Here is a 26,276-nt window from a genome sequence, read left to right on the forward strand (position 1 = left end):
TTTTTTAATCCATTCATCTATTGAAGGGCGTCTAGGCTGGTTCCACAATCTTGCTATCGTGAATTGTGCTGCTATGAACATCGATGTAGCAGTGTCCCTGTAGCATGTTTTTATTAGGTCTTTAGGGAATAGACCGAGAAGGGGAATAGCTGGGTCAAATGGTGGTTCCATTCCCAGCTTTCCAAGAAATCTCCATACTGCTTTCCAAATTGGCTGCACCAATTTGCAGTCCCACCAGCAATGAACAAGAGTGCCCTTTTCCCCACATCCTCTCCAGCACTTATTGTTGTTTGACTTCCTAATGGCTGCCAATCTTACTGGAGTGAGATGGTATCTTAGGGTAGTTTTGATTTGCATTTCTCTGACTGCTAGCGATGGTGAGCATTTTTTCATGTACTTATTGATTGATTGTATGTCCTCTTCTGAGAAGTGTCTGTTCAGGTCCTTTGCCCATTTATTGATTGGGTTACTTGTTGTCTTATTGTCTAATTTTTTGAGTTCTTTATATATTCTGGTTATTAGGGCTCTATCTGAGGTGTGTGGAGTAAAGATTTGTTCCCAGGATGTAGGCTCCCTGTTTATCTCTCTTATTGTTTCTTTTGCTGAGAAAAAACTTTTTAGTTTGAGTAAGTCCCATTTGTTGATTCTAGTTGTTAACTCTTGCGCTATGGGTGTCCTATTGAGGAATTTGGAGCCTGCTCCCACAGTATGTAGATCATAACCAACTTTTTCTTCTATCAGATGCCGTGTCTCTGATTTAATATCAAGCTCCTTGATCCATTTTGAGTTAACTTTTGTGCAAGGCGAGAGATAGGGATTCAGATTCATTTTGATGCAAATGGATTTCCAGTTTTCCCAGCACCATTTGTTGAAGATGCTATCCTTCCTCCATTGCATGCTTTTAGCCCCTTTATCAAATATAAGATAGTTGTAGTTTTGTGGATTGGTTACTGTGTCCTCTATTCTATACCATTGGTCCACCCGCCTGTTTTGGTACCAGTACCATGCTGTTTTCGTTACTATTGCTCTGTAGTATAGTTTGAAGTCTGGTATCGCTATACCGCCTGATTCACACTTCCTGCTTAGTATTGTTTTTGCTATTCTGGGTCTTTTATTATTCCATATGAATTTCATGATTCTTTTATCTATTTCTACAAGAAATGCAGGTGGGATTTTGATTGGCATTGCATTGAACTTATAGAGAACTTTTGGTAATATCGCCATTTTGATGATGTTGGATCTGCCTATCCATGAGCAGGGTATATTTTTCTATCTTCTAAGGTCTTCTTCTATGTCTTTCTTTAGGGTTTTGTAATTTTCATTGTATAAATCTTTCACCTCTTTTGTTAGGTTGATTCCCAAGTATTTTATTTTTTTGGGGGATATTGTGAATGGAGTAGTTGTCCTCATTTCCGTTTCAGAGGATTTGTCGCTGATATACAGGAATGCCTTTGATTTATGCGTGTTGATTTTATATCCTGCCACTTTGCTGAATTCATTTATTAGCTCTAATAGCTTCTCTGTAGACCCTTTTGGGTCTGCTAGGTATAGAATCATATCATCTGCAAATAGTGATAATTTAAGTTCTTCTTTTCCAATTTTTATCCCTTTAATTTCTTTCGTCTGTCTAATTGCTCTTGCCAGTGTTTCGAGGACTGTGTTGAACAGAAGTGGTGAGAGAGGGCATCCCTGTCTTGTACCAGATCTTAGAGGGAATGCCTTCAATTTTTCTCCATTCAGAATGATGCTGGCCTGTGGCTTATCATATATTGCTTTTACAATGTTGAGGTATGATCCTGTTATCCCTAATTTTTCTAGAGTTTTGAGCATAAAGGGATGCTGTACTTTGTCGAATGCTTTTTCTGCGTCTATAGAGACTATCATATGGTTCTTATTTTTTAGTCTATTGATGTGGTGGATAACATTTATTGATTTCCGTATATTGAACCAGCCTTGCATCCCATGGATGAATCCTACTTGATCATGGTGTATAATTTTTTTGATATGTATTTGAATCCGGTTCGCCAGAATTTTATTGAGAATTTTTGCGTCAAGGTTCATTAGAGATATTGGTCTGTAGTTTTCTTTCTTTGAAGTGTCTTTGTCTGGTTTCGGAATCAGGGTGATGTTGGCCTCGTAGAATGAATTTGGAAGTTCTCCCTCTTTTTCTATTTCCTGAAATAGCTTGAAAAGTATTGGTGTTAGTTCCTCTTTAAAGGTTTTGTAAAACTCTGCTGTATACCCATCCGGTCCTGGGCTTTTCTTAGTTGGTAGTCTTTTGATGGTTTCTTCTATTTCTTCTATTGTTATTGGTCTGTTTAGGTTGTCTATATCCTCCTGGTTCAATCTGGGCAGATCGTAAGACTTAAGGAATTTATCTATGCCTTCACTATCTTCTATTTTATTGGAGTATAAGGCTTCAAAATAGTCTCTGATTATCTTCTGTATTTCTGAAGTGTCTGTTGTGATATTGCCTTTTTCATTCCGTATGCTAGTAATCTGGGTTCTCTCTCTTCTTCTCTTCGTTAGCATGGCTAAGGGTCTGTCAATTTTATTTATTTTTTCAAAGAACCAGCTTTTAGTTTTGTCAATTTTTTCAATTGTTTCTTTTGTTTCAATTTCATTAATTTCAGCTCTGATTTTGATTATTTCTTGCCTTCTACTTCTTTTGCTGTTGTTTTGCTCCTCTTTTTCTAGGATTTTGAGATGAAGTATGAGATCATTTATTTGTTGGTTTTTTCTTTTTTTGAGGAATGAACTCCAAGCAATGAATTTTCCTCTTAGGACTGCTTTCAATGTGTCCCATAGATTCCGATATGTTGTGTCCGTGTTTTCATTTAACTCTAGGAATTTTTTAATTTCCTCCTTGATGTCTTCAATAACCCATATGTCACTCAGCAACCTGTTGTTCATTCTCCAAGTGATGCTTGATTTTTCCTTTCTTCTTTTATCATTGATTTTCAGTTTCATTCCATTATGATCAGATAAGATGCATGGTATTATCTCTACCCCTTTATATTGTCTAAGAGTTGCCCTGTGACATAATATATGGTCTATTTTTGAGAAGGTTCCATGTGCTGCTGAAAAAAAAGTGTAACTACTTGATGTTGGGTGGTAAAGTCTATATATGTCAATTAAGTCTAGGTTATTAATTGTGTTGTTGAGTTCTATAGTTTCCTTGTTTAACTTTTGTTTGGAAGATCTGTCCAGTGGTGAGAGAGGTGTGTTGAAGTCTCCCATGATGATTGTATGGTGGTCTATCAGACTCTTGAACTTGAGAAGAGTTTGCTTGATGAACACCGCTGCACCATTATTTGGGGCATATATATTTATGATTGTTATGTCTTGTTGGTTTATGGTTCCCTTGAGCAGTATGAAGTGTCCTTCTTTATCCCTTTTGATTAGCTTTGGCTTGAAATCTATTTTATTAGATATGAGTATGGACACGCCTGCTTGTTTCCGCTGTCCATATGAGTGGTATGATTTTTCCCAACCTTTCACCTTCAGTCTATGGATATCTTTTTCTATCAGATGCGTCTCCTGTAGACAGCATATTGTTGGGTCTTGTTTTGTGATCCATTCTACTAGCCTGTGTCTCTTAATTGGTGAGTTTAAGCCATTGACATTTAGGGTTATTATTGAGATATGGTTTGTACTTCTATCCATATTTGTTTGTTGATGTTACTAAACCTGATTTGTTATCCTCTTTGACTACTTTCCCCCCTTTACTGTCCTACCTCCCATTGTTGGTTTTCAATGTTATTTTCCATTTCCTCTTCCTGCAATGTTTTGCCAAGGATTTTTTGAAGAGATGGTTTTCTAGCTGCGAATTCTTTTAACTTTTGTTTATCATGGAAGGTTTTAATTTCATCTTCTAACCTGAAGCTTAATTTTGCCGGATACACGATTCTTGGTTGGAACCCATTTTCTTTCAGTGTTTGAAATATGTTATTCCAGGATCTTCTAGCTTTCAGAGTCTGTGTTGAGAGATCAGCTGTTATCCTGATTGGTTTACCCCTAAATGTAATCTGCTTCCTTTCCCTTGTAGCTTTTAAAATTCTTTCCTTATTCTGTATGTTGGACATCTTCACTATAATGTGTCTAGGTGTGGATCTCTTATGGTTTTGTACATTCGGCGTCCTGTAGGCTTCTAGGATTTGGGATTCTGTCTCATTCTTCAAGTCTGGGAAGTTTTCTCGTATTATTTCATTGAATAGGCTGTGTATTCCTCTGGTTTGGAGCTCTGTGCCTTCCTGTATCCCAATGACTCTTAAATTTGGTCTTTTGATATTGTCCCATATTTCTTGGATGTTCTGTTCATGGTTTCTTAGCAGACTTGCTGAGCTGTCTATGTTCTTTTCCAGTTGAAATACTTTGTCTTCATTGTCTGATGTTCTCTCTTCTAAGTGATCTACTCTGCTGGTAGTATTCTCAATTGAGTTTTTAAGTTGGTTTATTTTTTCCTGCAATTCTAGTATTTCTATTTGTTTGTTTTTTATTTCCTCTATCTCCCTGTGAAATTGATCTTTTACTTCCTGGATTTGTTTGTCAATGTGATCTTTCATTATCTGATTTTGCTGTCTCATGTCTTCCTTGAGACTCCAGATCATCTGAAGCATGTATATCCTGATCTCTCTATCTGACATTCCATCTGTTGCACCTATTACCTCTTCTAAAGTTGAGTTGACCTGCATTGCCTGTGGTCCTTTCTTTCCTTGTCTTTTCATACTGCTGGCGTTTCTTTCTGCTTGGTGAAACTGTTGTGTTTTGAAATTTTCCCTCTATTTATTTATATTGCTCTTGTATAGTTGAATAATCACCCTTGCAGGGCATGTAGTGGCTGTGATCCTCCTCCAATTGGTGTGATCCGTCTACCACGCTGGGAGGCCCTAGGTCTGCTCTGCTGGTCGGTCAAAGGTCCGCCTACCCAGCAGGCACGAGGGGCACCTCTATCACTCCGCAGGTTGCTGGGCCTAACCTCCCGATGGGTCAAAGGTTCGCCTAGCTTGCAGGGGGCTGCTCCCGGAGCGAGAGCTAGGCCTCCCGGGGGAGCCCGGATGGTGGAGGCCGACTGCCGGTTCAGGCGGGGTGGGCCAAGCCGCACTGGGTGCCGGCGGCTTGCAAACGCGGCTGGTATCAGCAGGACTTAACTCCTGCACCCGCTGCGGGGGCACCTTTATCGCCGAGTAGCTGCGGTCGCGTGGTTGGGACCCGGGCGGGTGGGGCCGCTTCTCCCAGGGCGAGAGCTGGGCCTCCCGGGGGAGCCCGGATGACGGAGGACTGCCGGTTCAGGCGGGGCGGGCCAAGCCGCTCCGGGATCCCGCGGGTTGCAAAGGTGGCTGGCGTCTGCAGGACTTAACATCTGCACCCGCCACGTGGGCACCTTTATTGCCTAGTAGCTGTGGCTGCCTGGTTAGGAACCGGGCGGGTGGGGCCGCTTTTCCCAGGGCGAGAGCTAGGCCTCCCGGGGGAGCCTGTATGTCGGAGGACTGCCGGTTCCGGCGGGGCGGGCCAAGCCGCTCAGGGATCCCGCGGGTTGCAAAGGTGGCTGGCGTCTGCAGGACTTAACTTCTGCACCCACCACGAGGGCACCTTTATCTCCAAGTAGCTGAGGCCACCTGGTTAGAAACCGGGCGGGTGGGGCCGCTTTTCCCAGGGCGAGAGCTAGGCCTCCCGGGGGAGCCCGTATGGCGGAGGACTGCCGGTTCGGGCGGGGCGGGCCAAGCCGCTCAGGGTTCCCGCGGGTTGCAAAGGTGGCTGGCGTCTGCAGGACTTAACTTCTGCACCCGCCACGTGGGCACCTTTATTGCCGAGTAGCTGTGGCTACCTGGTTAGGAACCGGGTGGGTGGGGCCGCTTTTCCCAGGGCAGAGCTAGGCCTCCCGGGGGAGCCCGTATGGTGGAGGACTGCCTGTTCGGGCGGGGCGGGCCAAGCCGCCCAGGGATCCCGCGGGTTGCAAAGGTGGTTGGCGTCTGCAGGACTTAACTTCTGCACCCGCCGGTTCGGGCGGGGCGGGCTAAGCCGCTCAGGGTTCCCGCGGGTTGCAAAGGCGGCTGGCGTCTGCAGGACTTAACTTCTGCACCCGCCACGTGGGCACCTTTATTGCCGAGTAGCTGTGGCTGCCTGGTTAGGAACCGGGCGGGTGGGGCCGCTTCTCCCAGGGCGAGAGCTAGGGCTCCCGGGGGAGCCCGTATGGCGGAGGACTGCCGGTTCGGGCGGGGCGGGCCAAGCCACTCAGGGTTCCCGGGTTTGCAAAGGTGGCTGGCGTCTGCAGGACTTAACTTCTGCACCCGCCACGTGGGCACCTTTATCGCTGAGTAGCTGTGGCCGCCAGGTTAGGAAGCGGGCGGGTGGGGCCGCTTCTCCCAGGGCGAGAGCTAGGCCTCCAGGGGGAGCCGCCTGCCGGAGCGGCTGATGGTTGGGGGATTAGACCTCTGTGCCCGCGTGGCCTTCCAAGATCCACTTCTCTGGGGCAACCTGTCACTTCGAGTAAACCTACCAGTTCACGGCAGCTCTCCTCTTAAGGAAGTTATGCTAGAAGTTCCTCCGTAGCTAGGCTGCAGCTGTTTCGATGAGTCTTTCATATCCCGTTAAAGTGGAGACGTTGGAGTCGCTGCTTCCTCGCCGGCCGCCATGTTGGATCTCACTATATTATATTTAATAACTTCTCTTAGTGAGCACAACAATCTGAAGAAATAGATTTTATCATTTTGCAGATTGTGAAACTGAAGGTCTAGAAGGTTAAGTAATAATAAGTCAGTGGCAGAGCCAGAACTGATTTGAATTCCTAACTATCTTAAATTTTGAAAGCGTTGTGCTTGGATAGGAACCGGTAACATTTCATTCCTTAGTATATTATCCCCAAGATTTGTCAGTCCCTCCATAGATACTAGAGGATATTGGTATATGCGTTGTATATGCATTGTCTTTTTTTTTGACATACCCATTAATTAAAAAAAAAACAAATTCATTTATTCATGGAACGAGTAGAAATTTTAAAATATAGGTGTTTTGTATAATGAATTTTGCTCCAAAAGATAACAAAGAAAAAAGGTGATAATTGACTAAATAGAGTTTTGTTTGCTTTGTTTTCTTAAGAAGTGAAAAATAGTAGCTTGTTTGTATGGTCATATGAATGACCCAGCACAGAAAGAAAAAATTGATATGGGTGTCAGAGATCAGCTGAAGTGATATCTTTGAGTAGAAAAGAAGGGAATGATTTAGCTTATAAATGGAGGCATAAACTTTAAAGAGAAGCCTAAAAAGATCATTTATGGTAACAGTAAGAAGGTTGCATATGTATGTCTGTATGCAGGTAAGAGGGTAACATTTAGTAGTGAAAATCTGAAGTTCTTGCCTGATTGCTTCAGTTTTCTTAGTATAGTTGAAAACAATGTCTTCCACTGATAATGAGGAATGGGGAGGACTTGGGGAGGTTAAGGAGAAAGGGAAAGGTGAGGAATAGTTGTCTAGGCCAGGAGGAAATGAATGGATTTTATTGTATTACAACTTCAGCAGTGTTCTTCTCAAAGAGGGGAAAGTTGGGAATTGAAGGTACAATTTGTCACCATTCAAGTCAATGAAAATTCATTCACTGCTTTCCATATAGTAGGTTTTAGGATTACATATAGATCTTATTACATGTGTAGAAAAGATCTGCTGTACAGGAAAATCTCTAGATACAAAGAACTGGATATCTACCTTGACCAAGTGAGCAGGAACTGTTTGTGAGTAATTTCTAATATCCTAGGCTCTTTGCTCACGAGGATAAAAAACACAGTTAAGACATCTTTGAAATTAGTATAGATCAATGAATTAAATTTGGTGTGAAAAGGGCTTGCATTTATGAGGTAAATTAAGAGAACTAATTATTTTTCAGCTTGTAGTTACTGGAATGAGAAATCACCCTATGAATTTACCAGTGCAACTGGCTGCAAGCGCCTGTGTATTTAATTTAACCAAGCAGGATCTTGCTGCAGGAATGCCTGTTCGACTCCTGGCTGATGTAACCCATTTGCTGCTCAAAGCCATGGAACATTTTCCCAATCACCAGCAGGTAAGCTCATGTGAATTCCCATACAAATAAGCCTTTTAGCTTCTCCTTTTACCCATCTCCTACCTCCATATAGTTCAATTTAACAAACCAAGGCTAGAAGCTCAAATACCTTTTGAAACAGTACAGTAATAAATTTGTGGTATGACTGGGTATAGGACAATAGAGAAGTGATCAAGTGAGGCATAAATTCCATCCTTAGAATCTATATATTGGGGGAAATAGTGCAGACCATACAAAACTCACCTTCATCTAAATCTTGAGTTTTAATAATTTCAGTAAATAGTCATGGAGGATTTATTTTGGACTAGGCACTGTCAAATACTGAGATATAGAAATGAGTAGGAGAGCTTGGCATGGTGGTGCATGCTGTAATCCCAGCAGGTATGGGAGGCTGAGGCAGGAGGATTGCAAGTTCAAAGCAAGTCTCAGCAATTTAGCGAGGCGTAAGCAACTCGAGAAGACCCCGTCTCAAAAAAATATAAAAAAGGGCTGAGGATATGGCTCAGTGGTTAAGCACCTCTGGGTTCAACCCCCAGTACAAACAGAAACGAGTAGGACATATGTTTTCTTTTTCTAGTTGTATAATAGACCAAATGACATGTCCTATTCTCAGGATAAATACTAAAAATGCTACTTGAAGTATTTAGCTCTTTTGAAATTGAGCAGTAAGTGGCATATTAGTAAAACAGCAAAAACAAAACTCAGAGGCCCCAAAACAAGTAAAAATAACAGCCTTAAACTGGTCACTGAACTATTAAAGCCAGATTCACTTATTGAGAGCAGTTGCCAAACAAGAGGAAATTTAGGCTTTGGTTTTCATAGCCTCTAGAAAGCAAATGACAAAAGAAAGACCCCACACATAAATCTCTTACCACCCCACCAAAAGGATTTGCCCTTAGTAGAAGAAAGCTAAGAATAAACCTGTTTGTTTTAAACAAGATAATAAACTCAAAACAAAGTAGAAGGAAGGAAATTATAAAAAGAGAATAAAAATTGGGGCTGGGGATGTGGCTCAAGTGGTAGCGCGCTCGCCTGGCATGCGTGCGGCCCGGGTTTGATCCTCAGCACCACATACAAACAAAGATGTTGTGTCCGCCAAAAACTAAAAAATAAATATTAAAAAATTCTCTCTCTCTCTCTCTCTCTCTCTCTCTCTCTCTCTCTTTCTCTCTCTCTTTAAAAAAATAAAATAAAAATTAATGAAAAAACCCACATGTACCATTGGATTAGAGAGGGTTAACAAAGCCAAGAATTATATATTTGTACTTGTTAATAATAAATCATTGGCAAAATTGATCAAGAAAAAAATGAGAAGATTTAAATTAAAAAATTAGGATTCAGGTATGATGGTGCATACAGTAGTCCTGGGTATGTTGGGAGGTTGAGGCAGGACGATCAGAAGTTTGAGGTCCACATAGACAATTTAGCAAGACCTTGTCTCAAAATAAAATGAAAAGGATTGGGGATGTAGTTCAGAGGTAAACATTCCTGGATTAAATCGCCAATACAAAAAATAACCCAAAACCAAAAAACCTCCCAGGTGCACTGGTTCATGCCTGTAGTCTCAGCAATTCATGGGAGGCTGAGGCAGAGGATCATAAATTTAAGGCTTGCCTGGGCAACTTGGTGAGACTCTGTCTCAAAGTACAAAATAAAAAGGACTGGGGATGTGGCTCAGTGGTAAAGTGCCCCTGGGTTCAATCCCCAGTATTTAAATAAATAAATAGATAAGTTTTGTTTTGTTTTGTTTTTTAAAGTAAGGGACTGCTAAACACAGTGATTCCTCTCAGGGGAAATGAGAGTGAAACAAGGAGAGGAAACAGATTTTGTAAATGGTCCTATTGGTGATACATTTGTTTTCTTAAACTGAGTGGTAGGTACACAGGTATTTGTTGTATTCTTATTCTTTAAAAAAAATTTTTTTTAGTTGTTGATGAACCTTTATTTTATTCATTTATTTATATGTGGTGCTGAGAATTGAACTCAATGCCTTACATGTTCAAGGCAAGTGCTCTACCACTGCGCCACAACCCCATCCCTGAATTGTTACTCTTTATGCACCTGTTACTCAAAGTGCGTTCTGCCTATTGCCTTTAAAGTTTTTAGTAATACAGAATCTTGAGCTCTAAGCCACTGAATCATTCTGTAAAGATTTGCAGTTGATTTGTATGCATGTAACATTTGAGAAGCACTGCTTTATACCCACATACATTTAGTAAGTATTTTTCTGTATTCAGTATTAAATAATAACATTTAAAATGATTTAATTTAGTGGAGTGTGGTGGTACATGCCTGAAGTCTCAGCTACTTGGGAGGTAGAGGCAGGAGGATTGCTGGAACTCAGGAATTCAAGGCCAGGGTGGGCAAGATATCAAAACCTTGTCTCAAACAACAAATAAAACACCTGTAATTAAATGTCACGGTAACTTGAGGAAAATTAATAGTTCTACCAGCTAGATTGGTGTGTGGACAAAGTTACATGACAAGACTTCAAAGAGATGGTGACATTGAAATCACTTTTTTTTTGGTACCAAGGATTGAACCCTTGACCCATATCCCTAGCACTTTTTTTTTTTTTTTTTGAGACAGGGTCTTGCTAAGTTGCTTAGAGTCTTGCTATGTTGCTGAGGCTGACTTTGAACTGATGATACTCCTGCCTCAACCTCCCAAATCTCTTGGATTACCGGCATGTGCCATTGTCCCCGGTGAAATCCTATCTTGAAAACTAGATAGGATTTCACATCTGAGTAAAACTGGAAACGTATGTGAATGTGCAGGCCATTCCAGGAAGGCCAAGTTGCTTGTGACCAGAGTGTAGGAAGAACAGTGTAGGGTGTAGCCAGATGACTAGATTGGGTAAATGCCCATATAGAAAATTCTTGAATACTTGAAATTTCAAACCATAGCCCCAGAAGCCCAAATTCTAGCTGAGTAGAACTTGAAGAATATAGCAAGTATCTTACCTCTCGTTTGCCTGTGGTGCTTTTCAGAGGTAGTAAGAAAGACATAGATCCACTGAAGCTCTTTCTTCTATTTCCAGTTTAAGCCATTAGTTTAGTTAAACTTCATGTCTTTTTATTCAATTCAGAATTTGTGTCCCTGGGCCAAATTCTACAAATCCAAACACAGGAACACATAATGTAGCACAGTGCAGCAAGTACCGAGATAGAAGTAAGTATAGCATGAGCATTCCTAATATGAAAATCCAAAAAACTTTTGAAAACCAAAATTTTTGACACTGATGTGACGCTCAAAAAGTTTTGGATCTTGGAGCATTATGGATTCTGGATTTTCAGATTAGGAATGCTCAATTGTTAAATTTTAAGCAAATATTCCAAAATCTGAAAAGCTTTGAAATCTTAACCATTTTTTGGAACCAAGAATTTCAGATTTGAGCTGTTCTACCTATAATGCTGAGGACACAGAAGAATCATTTAGGTCAATTTGAAAATTAAGAAGTCTTCCTCAAAGATGTAATATCTGCCTTGAGCTGAATTGTGAAAAAAAAATTAGGAGTTTTCCAGGTAAAGGAGGAAGAGGTATGGGCTTTCCATGCAGAGGTAATTGGAATAGCATTATTGTCTCTCTTATTTCAGTGGATCCTGTACAAATTATTGTTTATTTGGGGAGAAAAATGAGAAGAAAGGTGACATAGGAGGCAAGGTACCTGCTACTCACTCATGTGCCAGATAATGATTCAGATTTCAGGGGAGGTAACTCAGGCCAAGTCTTTCCTATCACCTTAACTACTTGTAGTGAATATAGAATTTCCTGAGAAACTCTCTTAATTAATTATTCTTACACCTGACTTGTTCAGTGTCATTTATCTGAGATTAGTGCTATTTTGTCTTTTCTGTGAAATTCCTCCTATCTCGATACATCTTCTATGAAACAAGTAACATGTTGATTTTATATCCGTTTTGCTGTTTCTTGACTAGCTTTAAATAGCCCATTAATCTGAGTTTTGTTTTCTGTGATTGAGCTCTTTATATTGTCTTCTTTAGGTAAGAGGTTTCCCAACTGACTACAATGAAAAATTTTTAAAGTATTAAAAAGTCACTTTCACAAATTAAAAATTAATTAGTGCATACGAAATAACAAATTTTTTTAAACCCACACCTTAAAAGTTATTATTTTGCTTCACAGGAATAACCTGAATCACCCTTCTGTTATGATGGTGTACTTTTACTGGTTGGTGAATGATTCATATTTTCATTTACTCTTGTTTAATGGTACTGGTCTAAACTTAAGACAGAGCCAAGTATATCAGTCAGTCTTTCTTTAAAGGCCAAAGTGTAAAACACTAGCCCCATATATTCTAGGTTAGAGTTAGGATATCATCAAAGCAGGCTGGCTTGAATTTCTTGATGCTATATCACCAGGCAGAATTTTCAGCCATCACTTTTTTAAAAAAAATATTTATTTGTATTTGTAGATGGACAGAATGCCTTTATTTTATTTTATTTATTTATTTCTATGTGGTGCTGAGGATTGAACCCATTGCCTCATGCATGCTAAGCAAGCGCCCTGCCACTGAGCTACAGCCCCAGCCCTCAGCCATCATTTTTTTTTTAAAGAGGAGAGAGAGAGAGAGAGAGAATTTTTTAGTATTTATTTTTTAGTTTTCGGCAGACACAAAATTTTTATTTTATTTTTATGTGGTGCTAAGGATTGAACCCAGCGCCCTGCGCATGCCAGGCGAGCGCACTACGGCTTGAGCCACATCCCCAGCCCCATCAGCCATCATTTTTGTCATATTTTCCATTTCAGAAAACAAAAAGACAAGGTTACTTGATGGACTACATGAAAGGAAGGAAATTAACTGATATTATTGTGTTTATATTCTATTTCTCCTATAATGGAAAAAGACCCAAAAAAGTGCTAATAAATTTACATGGGCCCAGTGAAAGTCCATATTTCAACAATAGACAGGCAAAGGAGCTGGGGATGTGGCTCAGTGGTAGTGCACTTGCCTTACTTGTGCACAGACCTGGTCTAGATTTCCAGCACCACAGAAACAAAACAAAACAAATAGATGGGCAGAATGAAGGTTGTAAGAAGTAACTAGTATTCCATCAGTTTTCTTCCTTTTCTAATAGAAGATAACAGAGCTGGCAGGCATGGTGTTCCAGCAGAAGCTGAGGCAGAGGGGTCCCAAGTTTGAGGCCTGCTTCAGCAATTCAGCAAGGCCCTGAAGAACTTGGTGAGACACTGCCTCAAAATAAACAAATATATAAATAAGGCTGGGGAAGTAGCTCAGTGGTAAAGCACCCTTGGTTTAATCCAAGTATCCCCTCCTGCCAAAAAAAAAAGTTAAGAGTTCTGCACAGTGGCACACATTATTACATAATTACACACATGTGTAATCCAGCTACTTGGAAGGCTGAGACAGGAGTATATCAAATTCAGGGCCATCCTGGGCAGTAAAGTAAGACCCTATATCAAAATTTAAGGACTGGAGTATAGCTTGGTGATAGAGCATTTGCCTAGCATGCATAAGATCCTGGTTTCCATCCCCAGGACTCCCTCCTAAAAAACTAAAAACCAAATAAGCAAATAAAGAGTGATGTTTTATTTAGGATGTTTTTTCTTCCTTTGATTCTTTAGTTACAGAAGAATTGCCTCCTTTCACTTTGCAGTGACCGGATCCTTCAAGATGTTCCATTTAACAGGCAAGTGATAGCCATAAAAATTAAAATTTGGAATTTTAGAATTCTGTCTTGGGTCATTTCTTATTGGTTAGGATATGCTTGAGGTAAGATTAATTGAGGAGATGGAATTGTGGTTGACTCATTTAAAGAATGCTTAATCTTTCTCAGATTTAATGCTTTTGACATTCGAAAGAGCTTATTGGCCCTTATTTTATATATTTTTTAAAATTTTTTAATGTTTATTTTTTAGTATTTGGCGGACACAACATCTTTGTTTGTATGTGGTGCTGAGGATGGAACCCGGGCCACACGCATGCCAGGCGAGCGCACTACTGCTTGAGCCACATCCCCAGCCCCTTATTTTATAATTTTTAAAAAATATTTATTTTTTAGTTTTAGATCGACACAATTTATGTGGTGCTGAGGATCCAATCCCAGTGCATCATATCAGGCGAGCACTCTAACCACTGAGCCACAATCCCAGCCCCCTTTATTTTATATTTATAAAATAAATTATATTGGTTATAGTTTGCAAAGTATCCACATAATATTGTGTGCTATTAGTATTATTATCCCCATTTAAAAGTTGAAGAGCCAGGCTGGGCACAGTGGTGCATGCCTGTAATCTTAGTGACTTGGGAAGCTGAGGCAGAAGTATCACAAGTTCCAGGCCAGCCTTAGCAACTTAGTAAGACCCTGTGTCAAAATAAAAAAAAAATGTTTGGGCTGGAGGTAAAGCTCAGTTGGTAGAATGCTTGCCTGGCATGCATAAAACTCTGGGTTCAATCCCCAGCACCCCCCCAAAACAATAATTAAAAAATATTAAAAAGGACTGGAGATATAGCTCAGTGGTAGAATGCTACTCAGTACTGGGAATTGAGCCCAGTACTGAAAAAAAAAAAAAAGAAAGATGAAGAAACTAAGTCTTAGGTTCAGTGCCTTGCCTGTGGTTTTGTGACTAATGATGACTGCAATGCTGGAAAGACTCAGGCCTTCTAGTTCTTTTCTCTGTAAAAAACCTCTTTATTATTATTATTATGCAGTATTAAATTATGGAAGAAACATTTTAAGCAGAGGCTAATGGAAGCAATGTAATCGGATTCCATTACATGTAAAAGGGTCTCTTGTTGTCTTAAGTTGTACTTTGGGAGTTTTAACAGTGAATTTTTTTTCCTTCATTTTACTATTTAAACATTCTTTTAACGATGGCATTTTGAAAAGGAAATTTATGACTTAATGAAGTACGTTTTTTGAGCAGCAATTTTATTGAGATTTATTTATTTATTTATATTTTAAAAAATCTTTATTTTTGTATTTGTAGTTGAACCCAATAACTATTTATTTATATGTGGTGCTGAGGATTGAACCCAGGACCTCGCACATGCGAGGTGAGCGCTCTACCATTGAGCCATAACCCCAACCCGAGATTTATTTATTTTTGATACTGGGAATTGAACTCCTGGGTGCTTACCCACTGAGATACATCCCCAGCCCATTTTTAAAATTTTATTTAGAGACAGGATATAAGTTACTGAGAGCCTTATTAAGTTTCTGAGCCTGGCTTTGAACTTGTGATCCTCCTGCTTTGGCCTCCCAAGCCATTGATCTCCCAAGCCATCACAACCAGCCATGATTTACTTTTATTTGGATATAGAGTACACTGTTATCTGGTATGGCTAAGGGATGAGGTATTGCATCTATTATTGGAAGTAAATATTTGTATAAAAATATAACTATGTCTCGGGTAGATTGCTAATTTTATTTTATGAACACTGAACCTCTATGCCTATGGTTGAAATGAAATCAAAGGTGGGAAAGACTTTCTCACTCTCCTGAAGAAGATTAAAATTTAGCCCAAGTACTGGCAAGTTTTCTTAAAGAACCAAATTATAAATATTTTAGGCTGTGGGCTATAGGGTCTCTATTGAAAAAAACTTAACTCATTGTAAAGAGCAGCCACAGACAATATGTAAACAAATGAGTGGGATCAGTTCCAACAAACTTTACAAAACAGGCAGCCTGGCCCACAGGTTATAGTTTGCCTCCCTCTGTTCTAGCCAGTGCATTGTGCTAGAATTGAGCTTCTTTGTGGCCAGAGGCTGTGACTAATTCATCTTTTTGTCTCTAGTGTGTGTGTGTGGTTTTTTTTTTTTTGGTTTGTTACCAGTGATTGAACCCAGGGGCAGGGGCACTCCACTGAGCCACATCCCCAACCCTATTTTGTATATTATTTAGAAACAGGCTTTTACTGAGTTGCTTAGTGCCTTGAAATTACTGAGGCTGGCTTGGAACTTGAGATCCTCCTGCCTCAGCCTCCTGTACTGCTGGAATTACAGGCGTGTACCATCGCACCTGGCTCTGGTGTGTGTTTTTGTTTTTTAATATTTTTTTAGATGATGATGGGCCTTTTATTTTATTCATTTATTTATATGCAGTGCTGAGAATTGAACCCAATACATCACACATGGTAGGCAAGTGCTGTACCACTGAGCCACAACCCCAGTCCTGTCTCTAGTGTTTATGTGAATATTTAATGGATGGGTGGATGAGTAACTAAATGAGTATAACAAGAGACAGAAGTTTTCATAGAAGAGATGTTGGAAAAATTCACTAGAACCCCAAGCAAGGAAAGAAAGGTGATATATGATTGGTGATCATTGAAACTAAGCTCATGCATACCTACAATACAAGCTACTCAGGAGGCTGAGGCAGGCCTGGGAAACTTAGTGGGATTCTTGCCTCAAAATAAAATAAAAGAGCTGGGGAGGTAGCTCAGGTTGAGCACTTGCCTAGCATGTGCAAAGCCCTGGGTTTAATTCCTAGCACTGGAAAAAAGAAAAATCTTCATGTTAGTGATGGCACTTGATATAATAATAATGAACGCGTCACGCACCATTCCCAAATGTTTTTCATATGCTTAGTCCTTACAACAATCAGTAATATTGTTATTCTTATGTTCATTTTATAGATGAGGAGACAGGCACAGAAAGGCTTAATAACAAGTTCAAGGTAATGAAGATAATAAGTAGAGTAGTATAGATTTAAATCTAGACTGGTGGGCTGGGCATGTGGCTTAGTGGTAAGAGTGTGGCCTAGTGTGCAGGGGCCCTGGATTTGATCTCCAGCACTGCAAAAAATAAAATAAAAAAACAAACAAAAACTATAAATCCAGGCTGACTTCAGAGTCTCTACTTTTTATATCCATAATATATAAATAGTTTTAAAGATAAGATATGATAGAGTTGTTTTATGTTGTAGAAATTGCATGAATAAAAGCACAAAAAGAGTAAATAATAATAATACTAGTAAAAATTAACCTTTATCAAGAACTTATTATGTCACAAAGTTTGTGAGCTTGTATGTGATATTATTATTATTTGCATATTTGCAGTGCTGAGAATCAAACCCTGGGCCTTGCTTATACTAAGCAAATGCTCTGTCACTGAACTATATCCCAGTCCATGTGATGTTTAATCCTCACAGCAACCTTATAGAATGTTTTTGTTGTTATTTTACAGATAAAAATATTGAAGTTCAGAGGAATTAAGGAATTTACCAGGGTCCCAAAATTACTAAGTGATAAAACTGGTATTCGAATCCGGGCTGACTCCAAAGTATATGATGCTCTTAATGATTTGACTGCATTGCTTTACATGATAAAATAATTCATTTTATTATTATCATTGAGTAACTGGAATTCAAAACCTGGCTTCAAAATCTATATACTTAGCCGGGCATGGTAGTGCACAGCTGTAATCCTAGCAACTCTGAAGACTGAGGCAGCAGAATCACAGTTCAAGGTCATTGTGGCCAATTTAGTGAGACTCTCAAAATAAAAAGGGTTGAGGATGTCCCTCAGTGGTAGAGTACTTGCCTAGCATTCCTGAAACCCTGAGTTTAATCTTTAGTAGCAAAAAAAAAAAAAAAAAGAAGAAGAAGAAGAAGCAAAGATTTGAAAGTGTAGATCCATCCTAGAATTCTAGAATGCTATACAGTAGCAACATCATGCCTAAGTTCTGTGACAAGTTTACTGCTAACATGCAGTCACAAACTGAAGGGAAAGCAATGGAAACAGAACCACCTTATAAATCTAAAACTGCTGGGTTGGAGTCTACTTGTAATCCTAGGGGCTCAGGAGGCCAAGGCAGAAGGATTGCAAGTTCAAAGCCAGCCTTAGAAATTTAATGAGGTCCTAAGCAACTTAGTGAGACTGTGTCTCTAAACAAAATATAAAAAGGGCTGGGGGTGTGGCCCTAGGTTCAATACCTAGTACCAAAAAAAGAATGCTGGGTTGGGCTGGGCTTGGCACAGTGGCACACACTTGTAATCCCAGTGACTTTGGAAGCTGACATAGGATGATTGCAAATTCAAGGCTAGCCTCAACCACTTAGTGAGACCTTGTCTCAAAGTAAAATTTAGAAAGGGCTGGGGATATACCTCAGTGGTAAAGTGTCCCTGGGTTGGGGATGTAATAATACAGCTCAGTGATAAGGGCATTTGCCTAACATGCATGAAGCCCTAGATTGGATTCCCAGTTCCACACATTTCTACCCAGACTAGACTAAAAGTGATTTTCTTTTTGAATTATTGTACTAGCTTTTGAACTGCTCTCCTGCTTCTGTCTCTTGCCTTCTGATGCTCATTCTACACATAGCTAATAGAGTAATCCTATTAAAAAACATCAGTGAATTGGGCCTGGCCATGGCACATGCCTATAATCCCAGTGACTTGGGAGCCTGAGATAGGAGGTTTTCAAGTTTGAGGCCAACTCAGCAATTTAGTGAAATCTTATCTCAGAATCAAAAATAAAAATGACAGAGGATATAGCTCTTTGGGAAAGCATCCCTAGATTCAATCCACAGTACCAAAAAACAAAATAAACCATCAGTCAGTGCCTGTCATATCTGTACTCAGAAAGCTTCCATGTCTTTTTATCTCATTCAGAGAAAAAGCTAATTCTTTTTTTTTTTTCCCCCCACACTGTGGATTAAGCACACATGCTAGGTGAGTGCTCCACCTAGGTAGCTACACCTCTAGACCTATTAACTTTTTATTTTGAGACAAGGTCTTATGCTATGTTGCCTAAGCTTGCTTCAAACTTGTGATCCTCCTGCTTCTGCCTCCTGAGTAGCTGGGATTAAGGTATGCACTACTGCCTAGCAAGCTAATTTCTTTTTTTTTTTTCTTTTTTTTTTTCTACCACTGAGCTAAAACCCAGGTCAAGCTAATTCTTTACTAAAACTCTTTATCTGGCTCCCCTGTTACCCATCTCTGACTTCATCTCAGAGTCTTGCCCTGCTTTTCTCTGTTCTGGCCTCACTGGCTTCCATGCTATTTCTCAAAACCTCCAGGTACATCACAGTTCATGTCCATGTATTTCCTATCTCTCTACCCTGAATGCTTTTTCTTTTACATTAATGTGGCTTGCTCTTATACTTTTTCGAAAGGTTAAAAAGGCTGTACTTACTATGTGTCTGTAAATAAAATTTCACCATTTCATATCTTCTCTTTCCCTGCTTATTATTTTTTGTAGTATATGCCATACCATATATTTTATTTATTTACCTGATTTAATGTCTTTTTTTCTTCTTCCCTAGATATAAAATCTTTGAGAAGGATTTTTTTTTTTTTTTTTTTTTTGGCTTTGGTCACTGCTCTATCTCTACCACTAAGAACACTCTGGAACAAAGCAGATTTTCAGTAAATGTTTGTGAATTAATGAATGTTCCTATTTTTGCTATGTGCTATGAGGAGCCCAGAAAATGCTTAAATTAACACTGTGGTATAGGTAGGCATGGTAGCACACGCCTGTAATTACAGTGGCTCAGGAGGCTGAGCCAGGAGGATCTTGAGTTCAAAGCCAGCTCCAGCAATGGGAAAGCACTAAGCAACTCAGTGACACCTTGTGTCTAAATAAAATACACAACAGGGCTGGGTATGTGGCTCAGTGGTTGAGTGCGCCTGAGTTCAATCCCTGGTACCAAAAATAAAATAAAATAAAAATAATAAAGTCCCTGTAGTATAGAAATATAAAATAGGTGATAATTCTAGAAGATGAAATGCAGTTTTGACCATATTTTCCAAATTGTTAATTCTTTATAAAATATCAGAATTAATAAGGCATCATCTAGAAAACATTAAGTGTAATTGTTTATTCCCTATCAGTTAAGAGGAATTTTCACTTTCTGATTTCACCTACTTCAGTTATAGCATCAATTCCCAGCTAGAGCTCTGAAACTAATTACGGGCCTCCAGAATTAACTCATGAAACCCTATATGTGTTTTCAGGTTTGAAGCAGCCAAGCTTGTCATGCAGTGGCTCTGCAACCACGAGGATCAAAATATGCAAAGGATGGCAGTTGCTATCATTTCCATCCTAGCTGCCAAGGTACCTCAACTCCTGGCAAATAATTTTCTATAGGAAGTTGTTTCCCATTACAGTTACCATCTGCCCCCATCCTCTGAGTCCTAGAAATATCATTAAGCCTCTTGGCCAGCCTACTTATTCAAGCTGCATTAAATATTCGATAATTCCAAGTTGGTCAGATATTTTGGCTTTAGAGTCTATTAAAATAAATGGTAGTAAACTCACACTATTAGTTTTTGGACATTTACTTTGTCTTGTGCTTGTTTCTAGCTTTCTACAGAACAAACTGCACAGCTTGGTGCTGAGCTCTTCATTGTCAGGGTAAGCTCATTATCTCCTCTCTGCAGTCTACTAGATGTTATTTATTTTTCTTATTTTCAGGCAGTGTTTTGTATCTTCTGACTGTATACACATATATACCTGTACACATGTGTGTGTGTTTTTCTGGTATTAGGGTTTGAACCCAGTGATGTTCTACTGCTGACAGAGTCTCACTAAGTTGTCTACGCTGGTCTGGAACTTGTGATCCTCCTTGTCTCAGCCTGCTGAGTAGTTAGGATTCTAAGTGAGCACCACCATGCCTAGCTTGGTACTGGGGACTGACTTCAGAGCTTTTACATGCTAGGCAAGTGCTGGTCTACTGAATTACACCCTCAACCTCTATTTTTTAAAAACAATTTATTATTTCTTCTTCTTCTTCTTCTTTTTTTTTTTTGGTGGGGTACCAGGGATTGAATTCAGGGGCACTCAACCACTGAGCCACATCCCCAGCCCTACTTTGTATTTTATTTAGAGACAGAGTCTCACTGAGTTGCTCTGTGCTTCACTTTTGCTGAGGCTCTGTTTGAACTCATGATCCTCCTGTGTCAGCCTCCCCAGATGCTGGGATATAGGCGTGCACCCCTGCACCTGGATTTTTTTTTTTTTTTTTTTAAAGAGAGAGTGAGAGAGGAGAGAGAGAGAGAGAATTTTTAATATTTATTTTTTAGTTCTCTGCGGACACAACATCTTTGTTGGTATGTGGTGCTGAGGATCGAACCCGGGCCGCACGCATGCCAGGCGAGCGCGCTACCGCTGAGCCACATCTCCAGCCCCTGGATTTTTTTTTTTACTTCTTTTTTTTTTTAAATATTTTTTAGTTGTGGATGGACCTGATGTCTTTATTATTTATTTATTTATTTTATGGTTTGCTGAGGATTGAACCCAGGGACTCACGCATGCGAGGCAAGCACTACACCACTGAGCCACAACCCCAGCCCCTTTATTACTTCTTAATGTATGTATTCATTTATTTTCAAGAAGCAACTTCATGCCTTAACAGATGGAGAAAGCCCTGAGTAAGATGACCTAGATTCTAATTTGTAATCTTACTTGTGAATTTTAGGCAAATTATTTGAACCTTTGGGGCCTACATAAGCATTAAGATCCTGGGGCCTACATAGTAATAAGATCCTATCTAGGGCTGGGGCTGTGGCTCAAGCGGTAACGTGCTTGCCTGGCATGTGCGGGGCACTGGGTTCGATCCTCAGCACCACATAAAAGTAAAATAAAGATGTTGTATCCACCAAAAACTAAAAATAAATATTCAAAATATTAAAAAAAAAAGATCCTATCTATCTGGGTTATGTGGCACATATCTGTAATTCCAGTGATTTGGGAAGCTGAGGCAAAAGGATCACAAGTTCAAAGCTAGCCCCTGCAACTTAGATACTGTCTCAAAATAAAACATGGGCTGGGAATATGGCTCAGTGAGTAAGCACCCTGGGTTTAATCCCTGGTACAAAAACAACAACAACAAAGTCCTATCTAGCCCAGTGTGGTAGTGCATGCTTGTAATCCCAGTGACTCAGGAGGCTAAGGCAGAAGGATTGCAAGTTTGAAGTCAGCCTCAGCATTTAGTGAATCCCTATCTCAAAATAAAAAATAAGATAGGGCTGGGGGCTGGGGTTGTGGCTCAGTGGTAGAGTGCTCGCCTAGAAGGTGCAAGGCCCTTGGTTCAGTCCTCAGCTCCACATAAATGTAAAATAAAGATATTGTGTCCACCTAAAACCAAAAAGTAAATATTAAAAAATAAATAAATAAAAGAAAGGGCTGGGGTGTAGAATGGACCTAGATTCAATCCCCAGTACTGGAGGTTTAAGAAAAAAAAAAAAAAAAAAAAGTCCTGCACCTATAATCCCAGTAATGCAGGAGGATCACAAGTTCAAGTCCAGCATGGGCACTTTAGAAAAACTCTGTCTCAAAATGTTTAAGAAAGGACTGGGCCTAGGTATGCTGGTGCACTCCTGTAATCTCAATAACTTTGGAGGCTGAGGTAGGAGGCCAACCTGAGCGTCTTAGTGAGATCCTGTCTCAAAATAAAAAGGGGTAGGGATATAGCTCAGGTTTGGAGCACTTGCCTAAAATGTATGAAGCCCTGGGTTCAAACCCTAGCACCAAAACAAAACAAAACAAAAAATCACAAATTATAATGACAATTCAATAATGAAAAATTAATTCTGTTTTATTTCTTTTAGCAACTTCTTCAAATAGTGAAGCAGAAAACCAACCAAAATTCAGTGGATACTACATTGAAGTTTACTTTGAGTGCACTTTGGAACCTCACAGATGAATCCCCAACCACTTGCAGACACTTTATTGAAAACCAAGGCTTAGAACTCTTCATGAGAGTTCTGGAGGTTAGAATGAGAACTTTGTCTACTGTTTTAACATTGATTTACTTATTTATGCATTTATTTATTATATTTGGTTCTTTGGGTAATTACAGGTTTCCCTTTCTTTGTTACAGTCTTTCCCAACTGAGTCATCCATTCAACAGAAAGTTCTAGGACTTTTGGTAAGATATAAACATTTCCTGTTAAATTCCAAGCTATCTTTGTTTCCTTCTGGGGGAATACATTGAAAGCTGCTGCTGAACAGGTGATGGGAGCACACGCCAATAATCCCAGTACTCAGAAGGCTGAGGCCAGAGAATTGCAAATTCAAAGGCAAATTTGGCAATTTAGCAAAACCTTATCTCAAAAAAAAGGGTGGGGGAGCTGGGGCTGGGGCTGGGTTGTGGCTCAGTAGTAGAGCTCATGCCTCGCCTATGTGAGGCACTGGGTTTGAGTCTCAGCACCACATAAAAATAAATAAATAAAATAGAGATATCGTGTCCAGCTAAAAATATATATATATATTTTAAAGGTGTGGGGCCTGAGATTTGGCTCAGTGGTAGAGCACCCCGAGTATAATCACTAATACGCCAAGAGAGAGAGGAATTGATATTTCTCATGTTTGTTCTTTCTCCCCTCCCCTCTCCTGTCCTCTCCTTCCCTCTCTCCTCTTCTCTTCTTCCCTTCCTTCTCCTTTCTTCTCTTCTCTCCTCTTCCCTCTTCTCTCTGTCTGGAGTACTTAATATTGAATTCAGGGATTTGAGCATGCTGGGTAAGCAAGCAATCTACCATTAAGCTACATCCCCAACCCCTTTTCAAATTTTATTTTGAGACAGGGGGTTACTTAGTTGTCCAGGCTAGCCTTGAACTTGCAGTCCTCCTGCATCACCCTCTGGGTGTTATGGCAAGATTGCAATAAATCACCAAGTCAATCTTAAAGCAGGAGATGGAACCATCTTTATTCACCAGCCCACTAGTTGACTACAAGTTAAAGAATGATTACTAATATCTAGACAATCATTCTTTGACAGGGTACATTGTCCAAGAAAAATGGGAATCAAAAAGAGAACAATTTTACATTGCGTAAGAATTGCCATTTTGTATTGCCAAACATGCTATCTTAAGCAACTGTTGATGGGTATAGAGGCAGGGTGTTCCCATGGGAAAAGCATTTCTTACATGACAAGGAGTCTCAGGGTAAAATGGAGTTATATTTGGTTATTTCTCATATATCCTGGCCCATAACATTGGCAAGAAATTACCACAAAGTTAGCAATTTTTGCAGTACTTGGAATTGAACCCAGTGCATTCTAAGCAAATATTCTACCAGTGAGCCACATCCCTTTCTTATATATTTATTTTTTTCTCCTCATGCTTATGTTTTCATTTTATCTTGAGTAATATTTATAATAGCTCTTTTAAATCTTCGCCAGAAGTATTGTGTATCTCAAGTGGAGACCTTAATTCTGCCCTGGCAGGTTCTTGACACTGCAGAAAGGAATTTCAGTATGTGTCAAAGAGGCACAAGCAGAGGTTTATTTAGAAAAAGTAAGGAGATTTACCCAGGAAAGCAAACAATAGAGCAGGATATGCACTCAAAGCACAGGGAGTGTAGGCACTCAAGAGTGAGATGCCAGCTGGCTATGGTAAAGCATGCCTGTAATCCCAGTGACTCAGGAGGCTGAGGCAGGAAGATTGCAAGATCAAGGATAAGTTTCAGCAGTTTAGTGAGGCCCTAAGCAACTTAGTCCCTGTCTCAAAATAAAAAATAAAATGGACTGGGGATGTGCTCTGTGGTAGAATACTGGGTTCAATCCATGATATAAAACAAAACAAAAAAAGTGAGACACGCTTTTGGGGTCTTAGGCTTCCTCTTTTAAAGGAAACTTTGTTAAGTGTTGAGCATCAGCCTAATGAGCTCCATTCTTTGGATCAAGGAACAGAGTCGTTCTGGCTGATCTGGTTCTTTAGAATCTTTAAGTTGAATTAATAGCACTTAGTCTGTACCCATGTAATAGCTTTTTAACATTCTCTCTTTCTCTCAGCTTCTTTTAATCTGTCTAAAAATACATTCTGGGGGGCTGGGGATGTGGCTCAAGCGGTAGCGCGCTCACCTGGTATGCGTGCGGCCCGGGTTCGATCCTCCAGCACCACATACAAACAAAGATGTTGTGTCCGCCAATAACTAATAAATAAATAAATATTTAAAAAAAAATACATTCTGTAAACTGACAAGGTATATAGGCTCTATTTAACTGAATTTACAGTACCCTAAGATTTATTGGACCTTTATTTAAAATTCAGGCCTGGAGGAAAACAGGTCTGGCAAGTGAAGGAGAGAGTGTTTGTGCAGGCTTTATTTGTTTATTTATTTATTTTTAATGTTTTTCTTTGTAGATGGACATAATACTTAAATTTTATTTATTTATTTTTATGTGGTGCTGAGGATTAAACCCAGTGCCTCATGTATGCTAAGCAAGTGCTCTACCCCTGAGCCACAACAATAGCCCCTCATGAGAGTTTTAGATTTAAAATTATAGTTTCTTTTTCCTTCCCAGTTTGTCTCCTTTCTAGCCATCCTTCCTTCCTCTATTCTAACTCAGCCCCATGGCATTTCACCCCATATCATATAGTCAGCCAAAGATTTGAGGGTACATCTATACAACTCTGTCTCTGTGTATGTGTCTGACTATTGATACTCACTCTCTCTTTCCTTTCCAATACCCTGTTTTACAAAATTTTGAAGCTTGGCTACCCTGAATTACAACTTCTGCCTTCTCAACTCAACAAAACAGCAAGGTTCTCTTTGGGTTCATTGTAATCTGGAAACTGCACCATTTGAATACTTTTCTCTCAGCAGTCACCTTCTGGCATTGTTTGTTGTTCAGTGTCTGAAGACAGTTCCCTTAACCACTTAGTATGTGTATTGCATTAATTTTTATATATTATTTTTTTTCCCAGAACAATATAGCTGAAGTTCAAGAATTGCATTCTGAATTAATGTGGAAAGATTTTATAGACCACATCAGTAGTCTCCTACACAGTGTTGAAGTGGAAGTCAGTTACTTTGCAGCTGGAATTATTGCACATTTAATATCAAGAGGAGAACAAGCTTGGACATTAAGCCGTAGCCAGAGGAATTCTCTTCTTGATGACCTGGTAGGGTCATTTTTCATTTTCTAGAAAAATTACATATTGGTTAAACTATCAGAGTCTTATAATATGATAATGTGATATTAATAATTATTATAATTCTTCCTGTATGTCTTCTGTCTTCTAGCATTCAGCTATTTTGAAATGGCCAACTCCAGAGTGTGAAATGGTAGCATACAGGTAATTAACATGATAATTAGTAAACGGCCAGTGGGAGCACTGAGGATATAGCTCAGTTATTAGATTGTTTGCATAGCATGCCTGAGGCCCTTTGTTCCATCCCAAGCAACACACACACACACACACACAAAAAAAAAAGATTAAAAAGCTAGTGACCAAAGCTAGTGACCAGCTGGACGCAGTATAATCCCAGTAGCTCTGTAACCCAGTGGCCC

At 39.7% G+C, this 26,276-nt stretch overlaps 1 protein-coding gene across 1 annotated transcript in view; it reads left to right on the top strand.

The window, feature by feature from the left end:
- The window catches only part of Zyg11b (zyg-11 family member B, cell cycle regulator), an 83,009-nt gene that overhangs the window by 38,529 nt on the left and 18,204 nt on the right, over positions 1 to 26,276 (top strand). Inside the window, exons 5-12 of the mRNA XM_026382640.2 lie at positions 7,880 to 8,056; positions 13,664 to 13,728; positions 19,996 to 20,095; positions 20,345 to 20,395; positions 22,591 to 22,752; positions 22,863 to 22,910; positions 25,690 to 25,887; positions 26,009 to 26,061. Of these exons, the coding sequence (XP_026238425.1) occupies positions 7,880 to 8,056; positions 13,664 to 13,728; positions 19,996 to 20,095; positions 20,345 to 20,395; positions 22,591 to 22,752; positions 22,863 to 22,910; positions 25,690 to 25,887; positions 26,009 to 26,061 (854 nt within the window). The remainder of the gene's footprint in view (positions 1 to 7,879; positions 8,057 to 13,663; positions 13,729 to 19,995; positions 20,096 to 20,344; positions 20,396 to 22,590; positions 22,753 to 22,862; positions 22,911 to 25,689; positions 25,888 to 26,008; positions 26,062 to 26,276) is intronic.

This window comes from Urocitellus parryii, chromosome 11, assembly GCF_045843805.1.
Source record: "Urocitellus parryii isolate mUroPar1 chromosome 11, mUroPar1.hap1, whole genome shotgun sequence".
NCBI classification, from domain to species: domain Eukaryota; kingdom Metazoa; phylum Chordata; class Mammalia; order Rodentia; family Sciuridae; genus Urocitellus; species Urocitellus parryii.